The sequence below is a fragment of the Paralichthys olivaceus genome, chromosome 3 (genome assembly GCF_024713975.1).
Source record: "Paralichthys olivaceus isolate ysfri-2021 chromosome 3, ASM2471397v2, whole genome shotgun sequence".
NCBI classification, from domain to species: Eukaryota; Metazoa; Chordata; class Actinopteri; order Pleuronectiformes; family Paralichthyidae; genus Paralichthys; species Paralichthys olivaceus.
The window spans coordinates 5,591,187-5,612,007 of NC_091095.1; the positions used below are offsets into that span (position 1 = coordinate 5,591,187).

The 20,821-nt window shown below is 43.2% G+C and overlaps 1 protein-coding gene across 6 annotated transcripts in view; it reads right to left on the reverse strand.

Annotated features, from left to right (window-relative positions):
• Positions 1–20,821, reverse strand: part of kank4 (KN motif and ankyrin repeat domains 4) — a 65,237-nt gene that overhangs the window by 5,050 nt on the left and 39,366 nt on the right. For all 6 annotated transcript variants that reach the window (XM_069521631.1, XM_069521634.1, XM_020098264.2 and 3 more), the window contains exons 2-8: positions 11,986–12,059; positions 7,961–11,434; positions 5,475–5,568; positions 3,623–3,931; positions 1,490–1,574; positions 1,000–1,219; positions 754–896 (exon numbers count right to left, since the gene is read on the reverse strand). In XM_069521631.1, coding sequence (XP_069377732.1) covers positions 754–896; positions 1,000–1,219; positions 1,490–1,574; positions 3,623–3,931; positions 5,475–5,568; positions 7,961–11,434; positions 11,986–12,001 — 4,341 coding nt within the window. In that variant the 5' untranslated portion in view covers positions 12,002–12,059. The remainder of the gene's footprint in view (positions 1–753; positions 897–999; positions 1,220–1,489; positions 1,575–3,622; positions 3,932–5,474; positions 5,569–7,960; positions 11,435–11,985; positions 12,060–20,821) is intronic.

A 20,821-nucleotide genomic window follows, 5' to 3' on the forward strand; every position in this document is an offset into this window, starting at 1 on the left:
TTAGAAGCAAACAGTGGGAGGGGGAGTGTGAGGGGATAATCTATATAAATATATATGAGGGATAAAGAGATTAAGAGAGACGCAGGGTCAGGATATCTGTTGGAGGAGGAAGCGAAGGGAAGAGTGAGCGACCTTGAGATAAAACAGTCTCAGAAGATCTGAATCTTACATCAAGAGTGAGGGACAGGTAAAAGGTATAGCTTTAATAATAATAATAATCTTTTTTTTATATCGTTCTTCTAAAAGCAAACTTTCAAAGTGCTTGGATAATGAAAAAACAAGCGAGTAAATACACATAAAAATAAGAATAAAAGCATGAAACCCAATTTAATTACAATAATAAAAACTAGAATTAGTAATTAGTCTAATGTAGGATTGCGGGATGATAAAAATTAATTGTTTATTCAGTACAATCAAAGTTTTCATATCATTGAATATCAAATGAAAACCCTGATACCGATACGTCTGTTAAAGGTCATAACAGTCCATTGTTTTTTTGGCCAAGCGATAAATTGTTTGGGCTCCACCGTAAACACCATATTTCTTGTCAATAGATTTTTATTTTCCTCTGAAGATGTTCTCGCTGCTGAGAAAACAGCTGATGTCAACTGTATTTCTGCAAAGTAACCAACTTGTAAAAATGTGCTCAAATCCCCGGAGGAGTTTTTTAAAATTCCTGTATCTACTGTGCCTGACATTCAGTCAGCACCATGACAGAACGCGTTAGTAGTTGTGAGCTCATCCTTTAATTACCTGTCTGGAGCGAGCGTTGACATCCCCCAGTCTCAGCAGTTGTTGTGCCACCTCCAGATCATCAGGGGTCTCAGCAGCTGTTAGCGCAGCGAGCATCACCGGAGTATAGCCGGCCTTATTCACATTATTGGTTTCACATAGACCTGGACACACACACACACACACACACACACAGGTTACATTGCCTAATTGAGCCAACATCTTGCCCTGATCTGTTTTACATTCAGCCGTGTGTTTGGATCTCACCTGTGTCCAGCAGCAGCTCGACCACAGGGAAGTTGGAGTGTGACACGCTGTAGTGCAGCGCCATGTTCCCGTTCCCATCCGTCAAGTTAACAACGTATGGCAGAAGAGTGGGCGTGGTCAAGCCCACCTGTCGCAGGTACAATCTGACGGTGTCGGCCTGTGAGTCTTTCTGACTGGAGACCTTGAACCACTCCTGGTAGAGCACCACTAAGACCTGACGCTGAGGAGAGAGGAAAGAGATGTCAATTAAAAAGCCACAGGTTTCTGCGTTTTTACTGTAGGAACAGTTAACCGCTGTAAACCGCTGTTACTCTACTCATTAATGTCAGAAAGCTTAGAAAAGAACCTGAAGCAAAAACACGAAAATACTTTTAATGTGGAACAGGAAGAGGGCATAATCGTTCCAGCAACAGAAAAGATTAGGGATGTGTACGGACGTTACAGTCTATTGAGGGTGAATTTAAGAACACACAAACACATAAATCCCTACCATCTCTTTATCTGGCGATGAAACCTCTTCCATACGATCCTTCACGTAGATGCAAGCATCTATAAACCCTTTGTCAACTTTCTCCCTGAAAACAAAGAACAAGTGGACACATAAAGAAGCAGCCTTGAGTGGCCCATCACAGGTTATTGTCTTTTGTCAAGAACTTTAAAGTAGACCTTGAAGCAAAAGAAAAAAGAAGTCACGTTTAACCCATCACTCTCCACATCTGTTCTTTCCATTGTTTTTGTTTTGAGTCTTGTTCAGGTTCAATGTGGAAATACCATCAAGTCTGGAAAACATGTGGCCAAGAGACGGCTACTGTGGAAATTCTGTCTGGGATGAAAACAAAAGATAAAAGATACCCTGCAGGCTCACACTCACACACACACACACACACACACACACACACATCAGTCAATGGTGTGACACATTGATAACACATGCAAACTTCCATAGTAACAGTTTACACTGATTCACTGCTCGTACTCTCGTCTATCATGCACACTGAGCCTGAGTAGGTCACAATCATTATGTGCAACCTATCCATAACACACACACACACACACACACACACACACACACAGGCGCTGAGTGATGGCTTAATATATGTTCTGCTCTCTGCCAGGGGCCCCATCTAATGTCTGGCCCAACGGCCCTCAGGTCTGTCCACGTACCTGAGGCAGAAAAGTCATTATTCAGTGACAGGAAGAACAACACTGCTGGTTATTTGCTTATTGTCCCGGACCTCTGGTACTTAAGGGAGTTAAGTGTGAATGCTAGTCTAGGTTTTTAGTACGAAACATGTGACAGCAGCTTGGTGTGTGTGTGTGTGTGTGTGTGTGTGTGTGTGTGATTGTGTGTGAGAGAGAGAGTGTGGCAGCGAGTCTGTGCAACATATTAAGAGGTAAGCAGGGCTGCAGAGAAATGTATGGTATGAGTGTGTGGTAAATGGATTTTGTGTGTGTGTGTGTGTGTGTGCGTGCGTGTGCGTGTGTGTGTGTGTGTGTGTGTGAGGTTCACTGTATATTGAAGCGTCAATCAGCATCTGTCAAAGTATCTCGGCAGCAGCTGGACACAAAACAAAGCACTGGCTTGTTCCTACCCGACATCACCGAGATCTTTAAAGTCGGTCGTACAGGGAGCCTGTTGTGTTTTAATTATATTGCACAAAGTAAATGAGTTTATAGTCTGTCATTTACTTAACGACCCAACCTACACTGGTTAAACACTTTTCTTAATATCACTCTGATGCAATATTCAGAGGCATACAGTATGTATCCCACAGTTTGCCACAGTCCACTGGACCACATCAGTCCAGCTGTAGGTGGTAATGCATCTATGTCATTTTATGAGATCTTAGGACCAACATTAATCCAAAGACACAGCAGAAGATAAATAAAAGATCATACCATGATACAGGTTATTATGTAATAATTTACCATTTGCTCTTCGTAATGTCGTAATGAGAGATGAGAATAACTTCACACATGACCCTGTCATCAAATATATTTAAATATCAGACACAACAAATCTGTTCTTAAAATCTCCATTACGTGGAAACCATTCAAAAATCTGCTGCTGGTTACCTCCGCCAAGGATGTTATGTTTTTTTGTCAGTAAGTGATCAAGACTATGCAGAAAATACTGGACAGATTATCATGAAACCTGGTGGAACGATGCAGTCTGCGCCCGGGAAGAAGCCTTAGAGAGAGAGCTCAGGGAATTGTTGGCACATTTAGCTGATATCTATGAGTGTGTGTAATTTGTTGAGACTCTAGTTGGTTTATTAAATGTAGTAACACCTATTAGTTATGTGTGTTCTATCTGTAATACTATAAGATAAATTATTAAGCTCTGGAAACTTTGACACTGAGGCAGTTACCTGAGAAAAATCAAACCTGACTACAAACCAGTGAAGATATAAAAAACGCACCCAATAACTGAACCTCCTTCTTCTTAACTTGCTTCAATCACTCTTCCCTCTCAGTAGTTTACCTGACGTCAGTATCTCTATAACCAAAGAGTACAGCAGCAGCATTTCAGTAGAGACGCACTATGAGGTATAGTGTAGCCTTGACTGCTGGCGACAGTGACACCACTTAATACATCACTATAATTAAGGCTCTGACTCACCGCTCAGCCAGTTCCTCCTGGAGCTCCTGGCTGCTCTGTGGATCCATCAGGCCTCTTTCACTCTGCTCCTCTCCAGCCACAGCACCTCCTCCCTCAGCTTGGACCTCTGCCTCCTTTCCCTGGGTCTCTGCCACCTCCCCAGGCTTCTCTGCTGTTTCTGGCTCCTTCTCTTTCTCATTCTTCTTTTCTTTCTCCTTCTCTTTCTCCTTCTCTACCTCTGGCTCTGAGCTGTCTTCCTCCTCCTCCACCTCCACTTCCACCTTCGACTTCTCGTCTCCACTGGACTCTTCGCTGGATGTCGTCTCATAGCTGGAAGAGGACCCAAATTTAAGCACAGACAAGAAAATCATCATTAGGTTTTCTGCCAAAATTAATGTTTCGATTAAAGTTTGTGGAACTCATATCATGTTGGTGCAGATCCAGATTTCAGTATGTGGGTATATAGGTCGAAAGGGCCTTTTGCAACATTTAAAATCTTGATGACATTCAAAAAGTGCCAAACCGAATTTAGATGTTTAAGATGACCTTTGGAAGGTTCACCTAATATTCCCTCACTAAAAATAAACACGTGTATACAAATCTGATACTCACACAAGCGGCCACATCAATGAAACACCTACCCAGCTTAAACAAATATGAAAGAAGTAAAATAAACTTTGGCCAAGGCTACATAAATACTAACAGGTTACTCCCCTCGTGACCTCCGACATTACATGAAGGAGACGCTTGTTTAATGCAGCCTTGGCCCAAATAACCAAAACATCCTTCAAACAGTTGAACATATAGAAATCCATAGGTATGTTTGCACACGCACATATGAAGCCTTTAACAAAACACAACCTTGTTCAGTGAGGGACAACTGGAGATATATTTAGAGATGTGGAGATTAACGTGTGTGTGTGTGTGTGTGTGTGTGTGGGAGTTTGAGGGCAGGTGATCACTGGGGTGTATTATGAAGGTACCTCTCTGAGGCCAATCAGATACGTCTTATACTGAATGCCACTGATTCATGCTTATTTGTAGATGCACACATAGACACACACAGACACACACACACCACAAGAGGCCACAACATTCCCTGGATTCCAGAGGAGCTCAAGGGAGAAGAGAGATAGGTTAGACCATCCAAAAGAGAAGAAAGGCAAACAGCAGCTCGCTTCCTGGTGTGGGCGAGAGACTAAAGTCAGAGAAAATATTGAAATATTGTTGTCCAACATATTTTTCCTCATTGTATCTATCATTTGTTAGATTTAGTTTGGATTTGAGTCGACACTGTATATATTTCCCATAACAGAGTTAAGAAGAGACGAATGAGGTGTGGTTTGTCCTCTGGCAGATCTGTGTAATAGCGCTTATAATTAGTTATTTGCTCTGGAGAATGTTTGATTCTCAGACAGGGAGGAAGGAATAGACCTCAACACAAGACGGCTCTGAAAAAACAAAGCGAAGGCAAGTAGGTCATTAAACAGTGTAGGTCAGAAATGCAAGGGCAGGAATAAAACAAATGTTCTAATGGGAGTCGTTTCCTTCATACGCAGGAGGTAATACCACCCAGTCACGACTTTTGCGAAAAACCAAAAAAAAATACGTGATTAGATAGAATTAGAAAAGTGAACACACGAAATCGTCTATTTTATTATCAGGCTAATCCGACTGAAACCACTACACACCTGACAAGTCAGAAAAGAAAAAACAATCTTTTGTTTTTGAAGAATTTTGGAATTAAATTTGAAGAAAACTGAATATTGTCTTTAATCATGGTGCTATTATGTTCACAGTCTCCTGTTGATTTAAGAGCAACAAAACATGCACAGACACACACACATCATTGATTAAAGATCAAATATTTTACCCTCCATTCACTCCAACAAACTTCAGGTTTTTCTTGGCTCCCTTGTTGCCCTGCTTGTCAGCGACTCCGTTTTTCTTCATGATAGATTTGAGACCTGGTGAAGAAGACGACACAGAGAAAGAGACAGAAAGAAGTGAGGGGGGGATCCATTAAGCTTGTGCTGACTTTGGTGTTTATGTTGTATCGTAATGTACCTATATGATATATCATATATAATGCATACTTGCATACTATACAATATATATATATAAATTGAAGTAATTTAATTGAATGTTGGAGACCTCATGCCATTGCTAGATGAATGCATAAATAGTATACATAAGTAGAAATAATAGTGTATAGTTAGTATAGTGGTAATTTTCCATTACGTGGCTCAAGAGGTTAAGAGGATCGTCCACTGACAAGAAGGTCGGCGGTGTGATCCCCCAGTTCCTCCAGTTTCAAAGTGTGCTTTTGGCAAGACACTGAATGGGTGAATGCGCACCTTGAGTGGTCGTTAAGACTAGAAACATAATATATAAAAGCACTGTAATACTTCAAAAATACGTTTATATTGTACACATGACAACATGAGCAAAAGCAAATGATGAACATGAACAAATTAGTGAAGAAAGGACATGAGGGGTTCCTGAATGGTTTGAGAAATATTAAAATCCCATGAATCATATGATAAGACCTTGAAAGCTAAATCCAATCGAACACCTTTAGTGGATTTGTGGAAGTAAAGCTACGCTGGTGGCCCAGCACTTTATAAAGACACTGGTGGATTCAACTCTTCTGTAAATTAAAATAATACTGTAATTAAAAAGATAGTTGCCATGAAGACACTAATATTATTTATTCCTAATTTATTTTTAGTAATTGTGCAAATATAATAAAATGACAATTAGTTAGCTATGAGTAGTGAGCAAATTATAGACAATTGTAGGTGTACAAACGTAGCACAGTGCAACAGTCGGTCAGGATTATTGACAAACCTTGACATTGTCAGGTCTGCTTATGTATGTAACTGTGCAATAATTGATCCTACATGGGCTCTTTCGCTGACTCCTCCTGGCTCTCAGCCTGGAAAGGCTGTCCACATTGTGCCTGACAGCAGACATGATGCAGAGGCTCTGTTATGTTTTATGCAAGGATATAAGGGTGTGGCTTCCAGCCCCAAAAAAAGAAAAGATCCCAGAGACCACCGTCTGAGGAGTATGATGCTTTTAGCTCGTGTAACTCCCAGGAGTTAACAGCAGGCAGCAGGGGAGAGGGGAGGTTATGATTACATTTGGCATTTGAATACAACCTCCTACTAACGTCTAATAAATAAAACAATGCTGTGATTTAACCTTCTCTTCGTCGGAGATAACACACCACTCATCCATGCAAATCTCCAGTCTCTGGTGAAGAGGAGGAATTAAGAGCTCTCAGTGGGACAGCAGTGGTTTATGTCTCCAATACACGTGGGAGCTGAACACTGGTTTCATTTGAGGTCAGAGAAGTCACGCTGAGAATGTCAGACGTCAAAGATGTAGACAGTGACCCCAAAGAAACAGTGACAATGCACACACACACACACACACACACACACACACACACACACACACACACACACACAATGCACTTAGAAGCACCACTGTATACTGAACTCCCATCACTGAACTTAAACTGAACTGTGAATATAAAATATGTGTGTGATAGTGTGTGAGTGATTCAGCTCCTGGGCCAGAAACGGAACAGTGAAACATCAAGGGATAGAAGAGAAGCATAGCCTGTTTGATGTGTGTGCGTGTGTGTGTATCTGTGTGTGTGTGTGTGTGTGAGAGAGATAGATATGGAGGGCCTGTGGTTGTCTCCATTCAACTGTGTTCTGTAAGTAAGTGCTTGTACGCACGTGTGTGCACTCCCCTGTATGAGACTGTGTGTGTGTGTGTGTGTGTTTGTCTGTAGAGTGTGAAGTAAGACATACACACTTGAAACCAAATAATTACCCCAGTGCTAAGTAACCTGTGTATTTGTGTGTTTCCTGTTTCTTTCAAACAACATGTGTTGCATAGACGTGCACTGTTCTAACAGCACTGATAATCAAAAGCATGTCATGATACAGTTTTAACAGATAAATCCCACTGGAGAGAAAACCACAGTCACCAAGACGACAGGACCGACTGTAAATACAGCACCTTGTTTTCAGTTTGATAGTAGCAGTGTGTATCTTACGTCAGCTGAAAAGAGTGCTGATATGAGAGGCTATGAGCTAAGTGACACCGTGGAAACCTGTCCAGCCACTCTGCCGATGTCTGGCTGTAGGTCGTCCTATTCAAGGGAGTGAGTGGTGGGGAAATTCAAATTCAAGGCTAAAGAGAACAGGAGCTGTGAAAGGATCGATGAATGTAGTGGAAAGGATTCAGTGTATTTCAGTGATTGGGTGTATTACAAATACTCATGCAGGTATGTGACAAACTGATGAATAGTTGTGTACATGGTATAAACCATGGGCCTACCTTGTTCTTGCTGTTTGTTGGCTGCAGCAGCCTTCTGTGCTGGTGAGTAGAAGGCAGAGAGGACACTGAGGGAGCTGACCAGTTGACTCTGAATGGAGCTCATTTTGGAAGGACCGGGTTTCCCCGCTGGTTTCCCTCCCGGTTTCCCTGTTGATTTCCCCGTTGTTGCTGCAGGGACTGCTTTCCCCGCAGGCTTGGCTGCTGCTCCTTTTCCTGCCTCTGCTCTTTTCCCTGCTGTCTGTTTCTGTGTGCTCGGGCTCTCCTGCTGGCTGGCTGTCTGTTGAGCTCCAGAGCTGCTCCCCAGTTGTGCCCACTGCTCCCCCAGAAGCCCTGTTAACCGGGTCACGACTTGGCCCAAAGCCGCGGGCGAGGTCGGAGACTCGCTCGATCCTCTGCGAGGAGGTTGGGCCTCACCGGAGTCCCGACGAGAGGCCTGGGCTTCGGTTGAACCACGTCGCTGAGCTGTTTCACTGGAGCCTCTGCGGAGGGATTGTGTCTCACCGGCATCTTTGTGAGAGGCCGGCTGAGTCTCACTGGAACCTTTACGGGAGCCCTGAGACTGACTTTGCAAATCGCTTGACCCCTGACGAGTCACGCGGGTTTGGGCTTCTGATCCACGACTTGGAGGCTGTGACACACTGGACCCCCTCTGTTGTGCTTTGAGCTCTTTTGAGCCCCGTCTAGCTGCAGAGGTTTGAGAGTGAGACTGGGCCTGAATTGATTTTGGACGGGTTTGGACTCCACTGGAGCCAGGAGACGGACCCCGAGTGTCAGCCTGAGGTTTTGATGGAGGTTTTTCCTCGGCAGACTCTTCAGAAGGCCTCTTTGCTTGGCTCTTGTCCTCAACCTTAGACACAGACATGGCTTTATCTTTTACCTGCTGTTCTGAGAGCTGTGTTGAAGATTGAGCCTCAAGTTGAGGTACATCCTGTACTTGTGCCTGGGGCTGGGGCTTTGTCTGGGGCTGCTTGGCTTGAACTTCGCTGGATCCTCTGCGAGGACGCACAGGTGCAGCCTGAGCTTGAGGAGGTGTCGGCTGTGCCTGCTCTGCTGAGGACTTCCGGCCTCGCTGAGGTCTGACAGGAGCTACTGTCTTCACAGCTGCATCCTCTGCTGCCGTTACGACCATGTCAGTGACCACAGTGTCCTTGACTGTCACACACACAATCTCATCCTCTCCGGTTTCTTTCTTCTCTTTACTCTCCATGGCGATCTGCTTCGTTTCAACAGTTTCTGTCACTACACTCTTTGTTTCTGTAATGTCTTCAGTTTCTGAGTCTTTCTGTGCAGTCATACTTGTTTCAGTCGTAGATTCTTTACCTTCTTCTGTTGAAGCAGTTAGACTGGTACGCTCTTCATTCTGGCTGACAATGTCCGAAGCTATAATCTGTTCAACTGCGCTTTCTTGAACAGCAACTGAAGTCTCTGTGATGGCTTGCATTACCACACTTTCACTAACTCTTTGAATTCTTCTGTTTTCTTCCTGGTCATCCATGTTTTCACTGACCACAGTGTCAACTTCCTCTACTCTTTCACTGCTTGTGCTTTCTATTACCGGACTCTCTGCTTCTGCACCTCTGGCTGGATTGTTCTCTGGTCGTCTTTCTGTCTCTGTCTCTGTCTCTGTCACCTGGTCGGTCCTCTGTGCTACCTCTGTCTCTGTAACCCTGTCTACAGTGTCCACCCTCTCTGTCTCTGTCCCTCGATCTGCACTTCTGGCTCTCGGTCTCTGTGGATGGTCTGTCACTGTCTCTCTCTCTGTCTCTGTGACTTGGTTAACCCTCTCAGCCACTGGCGTCTCGGTCGTCTGGTCTTGAGTGGCGATCCTCTCAGTAACCGTGCCCCGTTCCATGCTGTTGGCTCTGGGTCTTGGTGGGCTCGTTGCAGATACCTCTGCCTCCATCTCTGTGACCTGGTCTTGTTTTTCGACCTGAGTGGCCGTTACTTGATCAATACTTGCTTTTGGTACGCATACTTCAACACAGATTTTATCTGTATCTGTACCCTGATCGACTGTACCAACTGATTCTGTCTCCGTCTCTTGGTTCGCAAAATCTATTCTCTCTGTCACCGTTCCTGTGTCGATGCTCTCTCTTCTTGACCTGCTGTGTGCTTCTGGAGTACAAATCTCCACTCTCACTCCCTCACTCAGTTGTAGAATTTTCTCCTCTTTTACCATGTTGTCCTCTATTTGTTCTTTTAAAAGACTATTCGTTTTCTCCAGCTCTTGGCTGGCCTGAGTTAGTTTATCCTCTAGTATCATTAGCTTCTCCTGCAGCGTCTGCACACTGTCTGGTTCCTCAGGTTTTCTTAGTATTTCCGCAGCTTGACTGCTGCTTGTCCCTGCGTCTTTAATAGCTTCTCTACATGATGTTAATTCCTGCCCTGCTATGTCCTGTGATAGCTTGTGTGCTGCATGCTCCAGTGGACTCTCTATTGCTTCTTTTGGTTTGTCTGATTTTTCTGACAGCTGTGATAGTCTCTCTGATTCTTGTGCTGACAACTCGCCCATTTTTCCATGTGCTGAGGCCCTCTCCTCTTTTTGTAAAACTCTGCTTTTCTCTGTCACTCCAGCAGGTTGAATCGTCGGAGCTAAACTGAGCCCTTCTGAGGATCTGTGTGCTACTGGCTGAGTATGTGACCCAGCATCAGTGGCTGTTGTAGAGAGTGATGTGGAAATCTGTGCTTTAGTCTGGGCTTGGAGCTCTAACAATAGCCGCTCCCTTTCCTCCCTCAGTGAGCAGATCTGAGCCTTAAGCTCCGGGATGGTTTTAACTTGTTCTTCGAGCTCCCTGACTCGCTTCAGTGCCACTGTGATCTGCTGGTGAAGCCCTGTTCGATCCTGGGGTACGCGTCTCTCGGTTACATCCGGTGAAGCACGGAACATGTTTTCTGTTGAGCCGTTCTCTGGTGTTCCCACAATACGATCCGGACTGCTTGAATCAGAGCCTTTCCGCTGCTGTAGAGTGACCGGCATGCTTGATGCTCGGAGCAGGTTTGGCCGACTTTGAATCCCCACAGTTTTCTCTTCAACACCTCGAGCCCCAATGCCTGTTTCATCCCTGGGCTTAGCTGCAACATAACCACTTCCCAGACTGGTTGTCCCCCTGTTGCTCTGGATGGAAGTCCCCCCTTCATTTGCTCTGAAGTCAAAGATTTGTTGGACCTCTGTCACTCGTGATTTAGGCTTTGGCCCCAAGGTGGATGTCCCAGACCATGTGCTATCCTTTTCCTTGGAGGCAGGTCTGGCTCCATGCCCGGGGAGACTGAAATTTCTTGGTAGTGTGCTAAATTTGGGTGGGCCCTTGACCCTGCGCTGGATGTGGACCCTTTTGATGGTGTTGCCCTTTTCGATATCATCAACATACTTGAGGAAGTCCAGGTCCAGATGGAAGCCATAGGGAGTCTCCACTGAGTAGGGCAACTGCTTCCTCTGAACACCGCCCTCACTAGCCTTGGTCTGAAAGCCGTTGGCTGTAAAAAATAAAAATAAAAATCTGTCAATTAATCAACGCTCCTTCTCCCACAAAGCAAAATAACAGGAGCAATAATATTAATAACTGAAATCAAAAACTGGATTCATGTGTGCATTTGTTTGACAAACAACCCATATCACACATTATCGTCTACAATGTTATTCCTTTTCATCCATTTGTTCTGTCAGGTTGTACTGTGCAGCACACATGGTGCTTCATTATGCAAAACCATATCATATCACTTACTGGGAAAGTAATTATCCTGCAGTGATCACGCCAAAACAGACTAATCAGCATGCAAATTGCTGCTCTCCCTGTGTCAACTTATGAATACAGTATGAGACAGGGGAGAGCTATCACCTGAAGGAAATACACTCTTTGTGCTGCCTACAGGAACAGGAAGTTAAATATGTAACTCACAACTGTTGCATTATGTAATCGAGACAAACTAATTGTTGTTACACTTGTGGAAACATGTGACATATCAGATTTGTGACACAGCCAGTTAAAAGCAAGATAATTGTTTATTTAAATCTCAGTGACACGCACCACTTTTCTTGTCCATCGTGGGAGGCGGAGTTCTCAGTCATCGACTTGTGTTTGCTACAGTTGGAGCTGCCAGCCTGGAGGAAACAGAGATGAGGGAGCGATGTTAGAAAGTGAAATATTGTCATCTACTTCAGTTTTACTGGAGAATGAAACATATGTTGTCCTTAAGGCTGCAGAAAACTATGGAGCCTCAACCATACATAACTAGAATGGCACTCATTAGCGCACATACCTCTGCCAACAGTCCTCTAATGAGACCACATTTAAATTCACTATATCTGGATCTGATAGATATCACTCCCCTAAACACACCAGATCTTTTTCATCATGAGCCATTAGTTAATCTCCCTGATCCGGATCTGCACCAACATTTATTGGGTTCTTCCTTTGGTAATCATGTTAACAAACAAACAAATGTAAACAAAAACCTGTTCGTACATGTTCTCCAAAACCTACTTAATATGTCCTTGTGTTATTACAGCATCTGAAACAGTCATCAGATTCATATAACAAGAGAACAAATATTTATCTCACTGAGATAAAATAATCAAGAGGATCCTTGGCTCGGCTGCCAGGAAGGAAAATAAACTTGGACTTAAGGCCAATGTAACCTAAGACATGTACAATGGTTTTTAAGAAAACATTTTAGATTCTAAATGTGCAATGATTGTTAATGACATAAGAAAACAGCAATTTTTTTATGAGAGTTGCATTAGAATTGTTCAGTATATAGTATATACAGTATATAGTATAGTATATATAGTATGACAGAAGTGTTCACACTCCAGCTGTGTGGTGAGTATTTGCTTTATTCAGCTCATATACAGCTTACACCTCAAATGTAATAAAAGGGTCAATATGCAGTTAATTATTGTGCAGTAGCAGCGACTCTACAGAGGATACAGTTGCTGTATTAAATTAATTCCAGTGACAGGAAATATTAAAAGAAAAACTAAGGAAAAGAAAATGCCAATATATCCATTAACTGAATTTCATTTGCCTTGCTGAAGTCAGACCCTTTAAAGCCATTTATTGTCAGCAGAGCCCGGGTCTGTCCCACAGGAAGGGAGCATGTTCCATTTGGTGGCACTTTGGGACCATTTGTTACAGTTGGAGAAGCCAAGAAACCAGAGCTGTTTGTCCATTTTTCACAATGAGCTTTCTGCAGAGCGGAGTTAAGTGAGATGGAAAACAATTCAGCGTGGGGCGCCAATACCTTTAAGGGCTTATGTAAAGCTTCCTAATAAAATATCCAATACTAATAATAAAATCCAGGCAATTCGCCCAGCTTTGAGTGAGCTGCCCAGTTCAAATCCATATTAAATGAACGCTTTCTGTGTATGCTCTTAATGCCAAATATCAATTCTAAGGCTATTTAGCAAATAGCTCCACATTATTCACGCAATTTCCATGCAAATTTGTGTCACTGGAGAAAATATCTGCTGCATAAGGGACAAACGTGCAAGTGCCTGCAGCTGTGGTTTATTAAGTGGTGGAGTTCAAACTTCAACATGTGAAGTAGGTTTCAGGCAGTTTAACTTTTTTTTAAGCCAGTTTTGTAGGCGCTACACAACAGTATGTGTAGTACATGCATTGTATTTTATCATACCCCTGGGGTACAAGTTAGTGCAGATGTTATAACTGATGCAAAGAATGAAATAATGAAACTGTTAAAACCATTTTGCTTCAACGGTGTTCCCTCATATGTCACTTCAGTTTCATTTTTACACTCAAAGAAGATAAAGGCCTTGTAGGAAAACAAAAACACTGTCTCTCGAGAGGCAGTTTTCCCTTTTGAAACGGCTGCTTTGATCTGCAGAAAGGATGTGAACACCTCCATGTTGCATTAATCTAAAACAAGTATGCGATGCTGAAAAATGCATAAAACGTCTCAGTGCTCAGAAAAACAATTGGCACTTCCTCTGTAGCAGCTCAGACAGTTCTCAACTAACGAACCAACTGATATTTCACCACTCTGTTACATAATGTATGTCAGACCCAACGCTGCAGTTGATTCGAAAAGGGACGTATTCAGCTCATATTCAGGTTGATCATTTTAATTTGGGCTTTTTACTTGAAAAGGTTTACATGAATCTAATGTTTTAGACTCCTGTGTCTTTAAGGACTCCCCCCCTGATAAAGCCCAGGCTCTGATTGGTCAGCTGTCCCACTCTGTTGTGATTGGTCAACCTCTTTAAGTGCATGAAGGAAATGTCGGCCTCCAGACTCGCTGCTAGGCCTAAATTATGCAAATGTGGGCATCACGATAATGTGGACAAGGCGTTTCAGGAGCTTCAGGAGCTTCAGGAGCAGTGATTTCTGTGGGTTAGAGGAGCTTTCTTTACCACAGACTTTGTGTAAAATGTAAGATATCTGTCTGTAGTAGTCGCTGGTCAACTGGCAAGAAAACACACTATCCCACAAAGTTTCCACCAAGTTTTGTGCAAATATGCACAATAATGTTTGTGTAATGCTGCTAATTAGCAGAAAAACACAGATGAAAATATACTACTATACTATACACTATACTATACCATACTACTCAATTAAAAATAGTCTCCTTTAACTGTAAAATTGTATTGTGCTGCATCCATTGCCATTGTTTATATCCAGAAATATGTTTTGTGTTGTTGTGTGTTGGACACAGAACTGTTTTACAGTAGTTTGGAGTAGCCACGTGTTAAGCTGTGTGTTGTGTTGCAGAGCAGACACACTGCAAGGCAAGCATTACACACGCTGGCGATGTAATCAATCAAAATGACAGCATGTCCACTCGAGGACCTAAACGGGAACTGTGACAAGCTCTATTTGGTGTCCGTCCCGTCTTCATAGACTGTGATGTAATAATGAAAAGACGAGGCGACCTGGGGCTGAATTGTTGTTACAGATGAACAGATACACACACGTAGGGAGGCACGTGAATCAACAGACTGACAGCCACGGCACAGGATCTGACACCGTGTGATTGCTACCATGGCAACCGCTCTTCCATCCGCTACTTGTGCACACCCGGGAGTGAAGAGAGCACGGGGCATTCCTGACTCCTCCTGAAGCTCAATGCGACTGTGATCGGCTCGCTGTCCTTAAGGCTTAATTAGCAGATTTGGGAACAGAGGAATGCTGCTCGTAATTGCTGAGTGAAGTATAGCCAGCGCCCGCTGGCAATTATACACAGTGGGCAGGCAACAAAACCCTCCTTAATTAGATCATTACTGAAACTCAGAGACAGAGGTAGGATGGAGGGCGGACAGAGAGAAGGAGGAGGGAAAAGAGACAAGAGGACAAGATGGAGAATAAAAGCTTAAAAGTGGCAGATGGATGTGACAGGGAGAGATGAGCGCTGACAGAAGAAGCAGGAAAGATGATGCTGCGGAGAGAAAAAAAAAAGCGCCACAGTAACAGTCGGTGACTTGACAGAACAGCGAGGAGTTTCATTAATGAGAGCGAGTCTATACCTGACCTTCCCCACAGTGTTAGTTGTGAGGATTTCTTTAAAGATTCTTCTTTTAATTAAAGTCACTTGTAATGAGCGTGTGGCTAATGAAGGCCTCGGAGCAACAGAGGTTTATCATGTTGAGCTTCAGCAGGGAAATATACATGATTGGCATAAATCATCAACCATAATATCAGTCTGTGAACAGAGTGCATGAGTTTGTACGTGCAGATACGGTTACTACAGCTTTGCAACTGGTAGATTATCCAGGTTAGGTTGGTGCTTGAATATCAGAAGTGCCTGGGGATGATGCATGAGCTGCGCTGAATTTCAGAAATAATGACAATGAGTTATAAGCTTGTAAACGCTACGTTAATCCAAAGAGGTTGTATTTACTACGAGGCTACACAAGGCTAAAAGGAACCACAGGTGGTCACGTGTCAGCAACAATTTCCAATTTAGTGGCTCTCTTTGGCCCTGTTTGTTTATGTGCATGTACATTGCTTACAGTACGTATTTTACTATGTGAGCCTGGTTGAGTCAATGTATTTTTGAACGGCAAACATGGCCCGAGGTAAACACATGCACACAATGTGCAGCCTGCGCGACGTGCAACAATCTCTCACCACCAATCCAATAAGTGTGACAGCTGCTGAGAGGCTGTAACATAGGTAACATGAAGCCCGGAGGACAGGAGTAATGAGAGTACAGTAAATAAGGTGCTCCTGACAGCCAGGGGTTTTTATATGTCATCAAAACACAACCACAGCAATGTTGTTTTTTTTCTTCTTCAGGGGGTTATAACCCGGGAAATCAACTCAGTGCTTGGCAATGGATTTAATAATGTGGAAGAACACCATGTTGGGGAAAGGTTACAACCGTAGACATTAACATCGTCACAAACTAGTGCAGAAGCTGTTCTAAACCTGCGTGTGTGTTTACTTGGCCTGTGCTGATGCTGGTTGCAGTTTTCTTCCAGAAACTTTAAAATTGATCTGCAGTAATTTAGCCCCAGCAAATAAAAACCTGATGCTGGAGTTTATCAATATTGAACATATTGAACATCCCAATTGCACCAAATTCCACAGTGCACTTCCTTGGGCCCTTAACAATACTCATGCCAAGCATGACCCCGGTAAGATCAGCTGTTCTCAAGATATGATCACTTCATACAGATAGGCAAACAGAGATTTCTTATTAGATAGATGCAGCATGTGATGATCAAGTAAGGTCACACTGACTGCAATCCTTTTCAAATCATGCAACCACACGAGGATTCATGGATACCCTCCAGACAAACGCACACATGCACATAAAATTACTGCTGACCCAACCTATCGCGGAGGGGGTACAACGTTAATTGAATGTCATGGGTCATTACATTGGAGTGGCTGTGTACTGGAGATTGAATTAGTCTAATACACTGACACAGAGCAGACTCAGATAGAAGACAGGCCAACAGGAAATAAGATTGGAGAGAGAGGGCAGGGGGACAGGAGGTGGGCGGATGGGAAAGGGACAGTGGGTGAGAGAGTGAAAGCGAGGCAGAGCTGGGAGTGGCAGCTGTTCACACTCATATCTCCTACATGCAGAGCGGCTCTACTGTAAATGTTTCCCTCTCTCCCAGCTCTCCTTTCTCACAATCTATCTTGTTAAAAGTAGAAAGTGCATGAATGCATTGTGGCCTCTCACACACAGTGAGGCACTGTGCACTGGCTGCAGCTGCAGCTCTGAAGTGTTTATCTGCTATTTGAGAGAAGCTGTGAGGAAGTGCGAGCAGCAGCAGAGTGAGGGGAGAAACAGGCAGAGCGGCAACAATAACGTAGGTTCTGAGTCCTTATCACTGGCCTGACATGGGACCAGCTATCTTGTACTGCCCTGAGAATATAAACACAACTGTCCACCTTCACACACCAGCTCTCAGGCCGAGAAAAACAAATTCACATGTGCAGACAAACGAAGCAATACACATAAATATGCAAAGTACCAAATACTTGAGTTCGATGCCGACCGTAGCACAATCTCGCAGGAGTGCAATTTCAGCACAGCAGCAAAATGTGGGATTTCATGGGAGAATAACAGCTGGAGATTATTTTTCAAACTAATTTGGGGTTTTAAAGTCCCCATTTTCAGCAAATACGGCCACACCTAATTTAAAGTTGCTGATGTTAAAAACTGTTTTTTTTTACAGCAGATACGACTTTTAGCCCCTGCACCATCTTGGGCTTGTTTGGCTCCACTCACCAGAGAAATCAATTGAACCAGACAAGTTAGAAATCGCTCAGTGAGAACTTCTACGCCGACTCATTGTATCCCACAATGCACTGTATAAAGTAGTGTACAATCAAGTCACTGACTAACCCAGCAATATACACCATCATGCATTGTACGAGTGCTGAATACATGAAAAACAGAGGAGAGAGATGTGAAAACAAAGTTGTGCCGTGTCTGAATTAAAAGAAGTGAATAAAAAGCCTCAGATGTGACTCAACAGCAAACAGAAAAACCTTGGTGGAAAAGAACTGAAAGTTGTAGCGGACCTTTTATAATTACTCTTTATTCCTATGGGAAAAATTATCAGTATAATAAACAAATTCAATTTGTCAGCAACAAAATGAACTAGTGCCCCTTTTTTCTGCAGATTTGCCAGTTGGGTCTGGTAGCTTAAGAATAACTGGGTGGAAAATTGGTGTTAATGTTGCTCAGCTGGGTGGTACAATGACTATTTTCTATTTGAGCCATAGTTAAACAGTGTTTTAGTGTTTGATATTAGCCACAGCTCTGGAATGACATTGTGGAGACAGTCATGGATCACTTTACGTTTTTTTTCCAGGCAAATTCATTAAATCTGTTGTTGTCCACTTTGTCCTCATCTGTGTCCCATTACAGAGACACTCCCTGTGATACAAGTGGGAGAGGGGGGGGACGCAGTGGATGGTGCAATTAGTTCGATCTGGGGAGTTGCAATTTTGCATAATGACACACTACAGCACAGCAATGCTGAGAAAATGCACTGACAAGACAACTGGGAGCTGGAGAGTTTCTTATTGCTGAACCAAATCAAATGAAGGACGTTAGCATCCAGATCATGAAGAGAGAACGAGAGAGACGTTTATCTGATATCTCAGAGCTTAGTCTGTGTTTGCTCTGCAGGAACAGATCAATCCCTCCACTCCGTAAGAGCTATTTGAGCACAGTCTAGTTCATCCCCTGCAGTCTAAGATTATCCCAGTACAGCACATTACAACAACATTGCTCAACTAGAATATATCTTTTGGGCCAATATCCTGTTAATCTGGTCTATACTTCTTCTGTCTATAGGCTTCATTAAACAGTGGCACAAATATTCTTCAGGGCTGTCGTGAGGAGGCTGCTGTTTTATTATAGGTCAGCTCCAATTTAAATTAAGCACTGTACTGGGTAGAAAACCCATCTCTGAATACAACACGAAATTCATTGTAACTATAATGACTTTATTTTGTCTTGTCTGCAATAGTGAAAGCTGGGGACAGCTGTTGAGGAAGTGCTTCTTGTTATTATTGGCAACGATAAATATAATTGTTGGGGAGAGAAAAAAAATCTGTTATCACTGTGTTATTTAAGCTTACGTTAAACACCGTGCTCTCTTTCTGAGCGCTGAATAGAAGTGATTTTCTTACCAAGCTCAGTGCAAACAATAGAAACTCAATAGCAAACAAAGCGACCAAAGCCACACACTGATGTCTTTAAAGTCTGTCTCTCTATTGTTCAGGTTTCCTTTGCCTGCGTGAGGAAGTTAGTTGTAAGAACTTAAAACACCACAGAGGTCGAGCTTTCCGCTTATATTCCCACAAGCGACGGAGAAAGTACAGGATGCATGTGGAGGTTGACCCCAGTTTTTTTTGTAGCAACATGGGAAAATTGTTAGATGCTGCTGCTTCTAGATGTTGTTATTGAGTAAAGCGAAGGCTGAAAGGAACAACTCGGACATCGTCATCTTTACAAACCTGATTAAAGAGAAAGAAGATTCTAAAGGTTGTTATTTTTTAAAGATTTAGCCCAAAAAACTTTGCAAAGCTACGAGTGCAAGACATCACACAATTTGTATGGTTGTGTGTGATGTTCCATGTCCATCTGACAGCTGGAGGACACTGCACACCCACCTACATCTGCAGCCTGCACCAAGTGGACGGTGCAAGCTGTCATTCACACGGTGTCTATGCTATGTTGAAGAAGACCTGAAACCTGTAATTGAGACCATGAACTCCTGAGGAAAATGTTTACTGACGTTGGAAATCAAGTGAGACGTACAGTCATTTTCTCATAGACCTCCTTTTGCAATCAGTGGAATCGCCCTTTAATGGTCATTCAGGAGAATACAGGTTTCAGGTACTTCTACATTGGCTTCACTTTTTGTACCAAGAGTACAAGTCCATTTTTATATACAGTCTAGTGTGCCTCAGTCTACTATTATTAACTTCTATCGATGACGTCCAGCCCTTTATTCAGACCACTGTCGGAACATGGCCCTACATGAAAGCACAATAATCCATTTGTTTGATCAGATTCACACCACTGTGCTTCTTCCAAATTCGTTACAAGCTGTGTGGTAGAAAACAGTGTGGACGGAGGTAAAAAGAAAATAAAAAACCGAGATCATATCAACTTTATCTGCCTGTGTGGACATGAACCTAGAGTTACCAGTCCTGTCCTGCTTCGGCCACATCTGTCATAGGACAGATAACCCCCGTGTCCAGGCCCTCCCTCCAACTGCTTCTTTATCAGTGGCTCGTTCCATGTCTTTGTCCCTTCATTCGGAGAAAGAAAGCATCTTCCTTTATTTTAAGATGACTCTCCTCGTGGCCTGTAGTGTTATTTCAGCATGAGGAACAGATGCTTGCTTTCATTAGCGATAAAGGAAGTGACACACCATCTATTATTCATTGTAGCACACAGCCGACCCCTTCTAGCTGCATCTACGTTAGAATCGTGGCTATTTCCGTTGATGGAAGTTAATGAGGGTGGTGGAGTATCTGCTACCGCTAATTAGCATGTGGGCTATCTGTCTATTCCAGTGTCAGCAGTCGGAGCTGAAGAGAAGGCTGGTAAAAGATGAAAAGTGGAGAAACGTGACAAACAGCGGAGGGAGAAGGTTCTTGACGTTGCCATCGAAGACTAGATCACTTGCTGTGCTGCCATGTCACATTACATCCACTTTCACTGTGTGTGACAGGTATCAACAACTCGCACACACACACACACGTACCATCACCAAACATGTATAAAATATTCAAATGTACAGTGAAAGCAAGTTTGAGATGATGTGTTAACACACTCTCACAGAAACATGAGTTATAAATAAATCTGAGTCCCTTCGCTCATTAATTACCACTTACTACTTACACAGCCAGAACAGTACACACA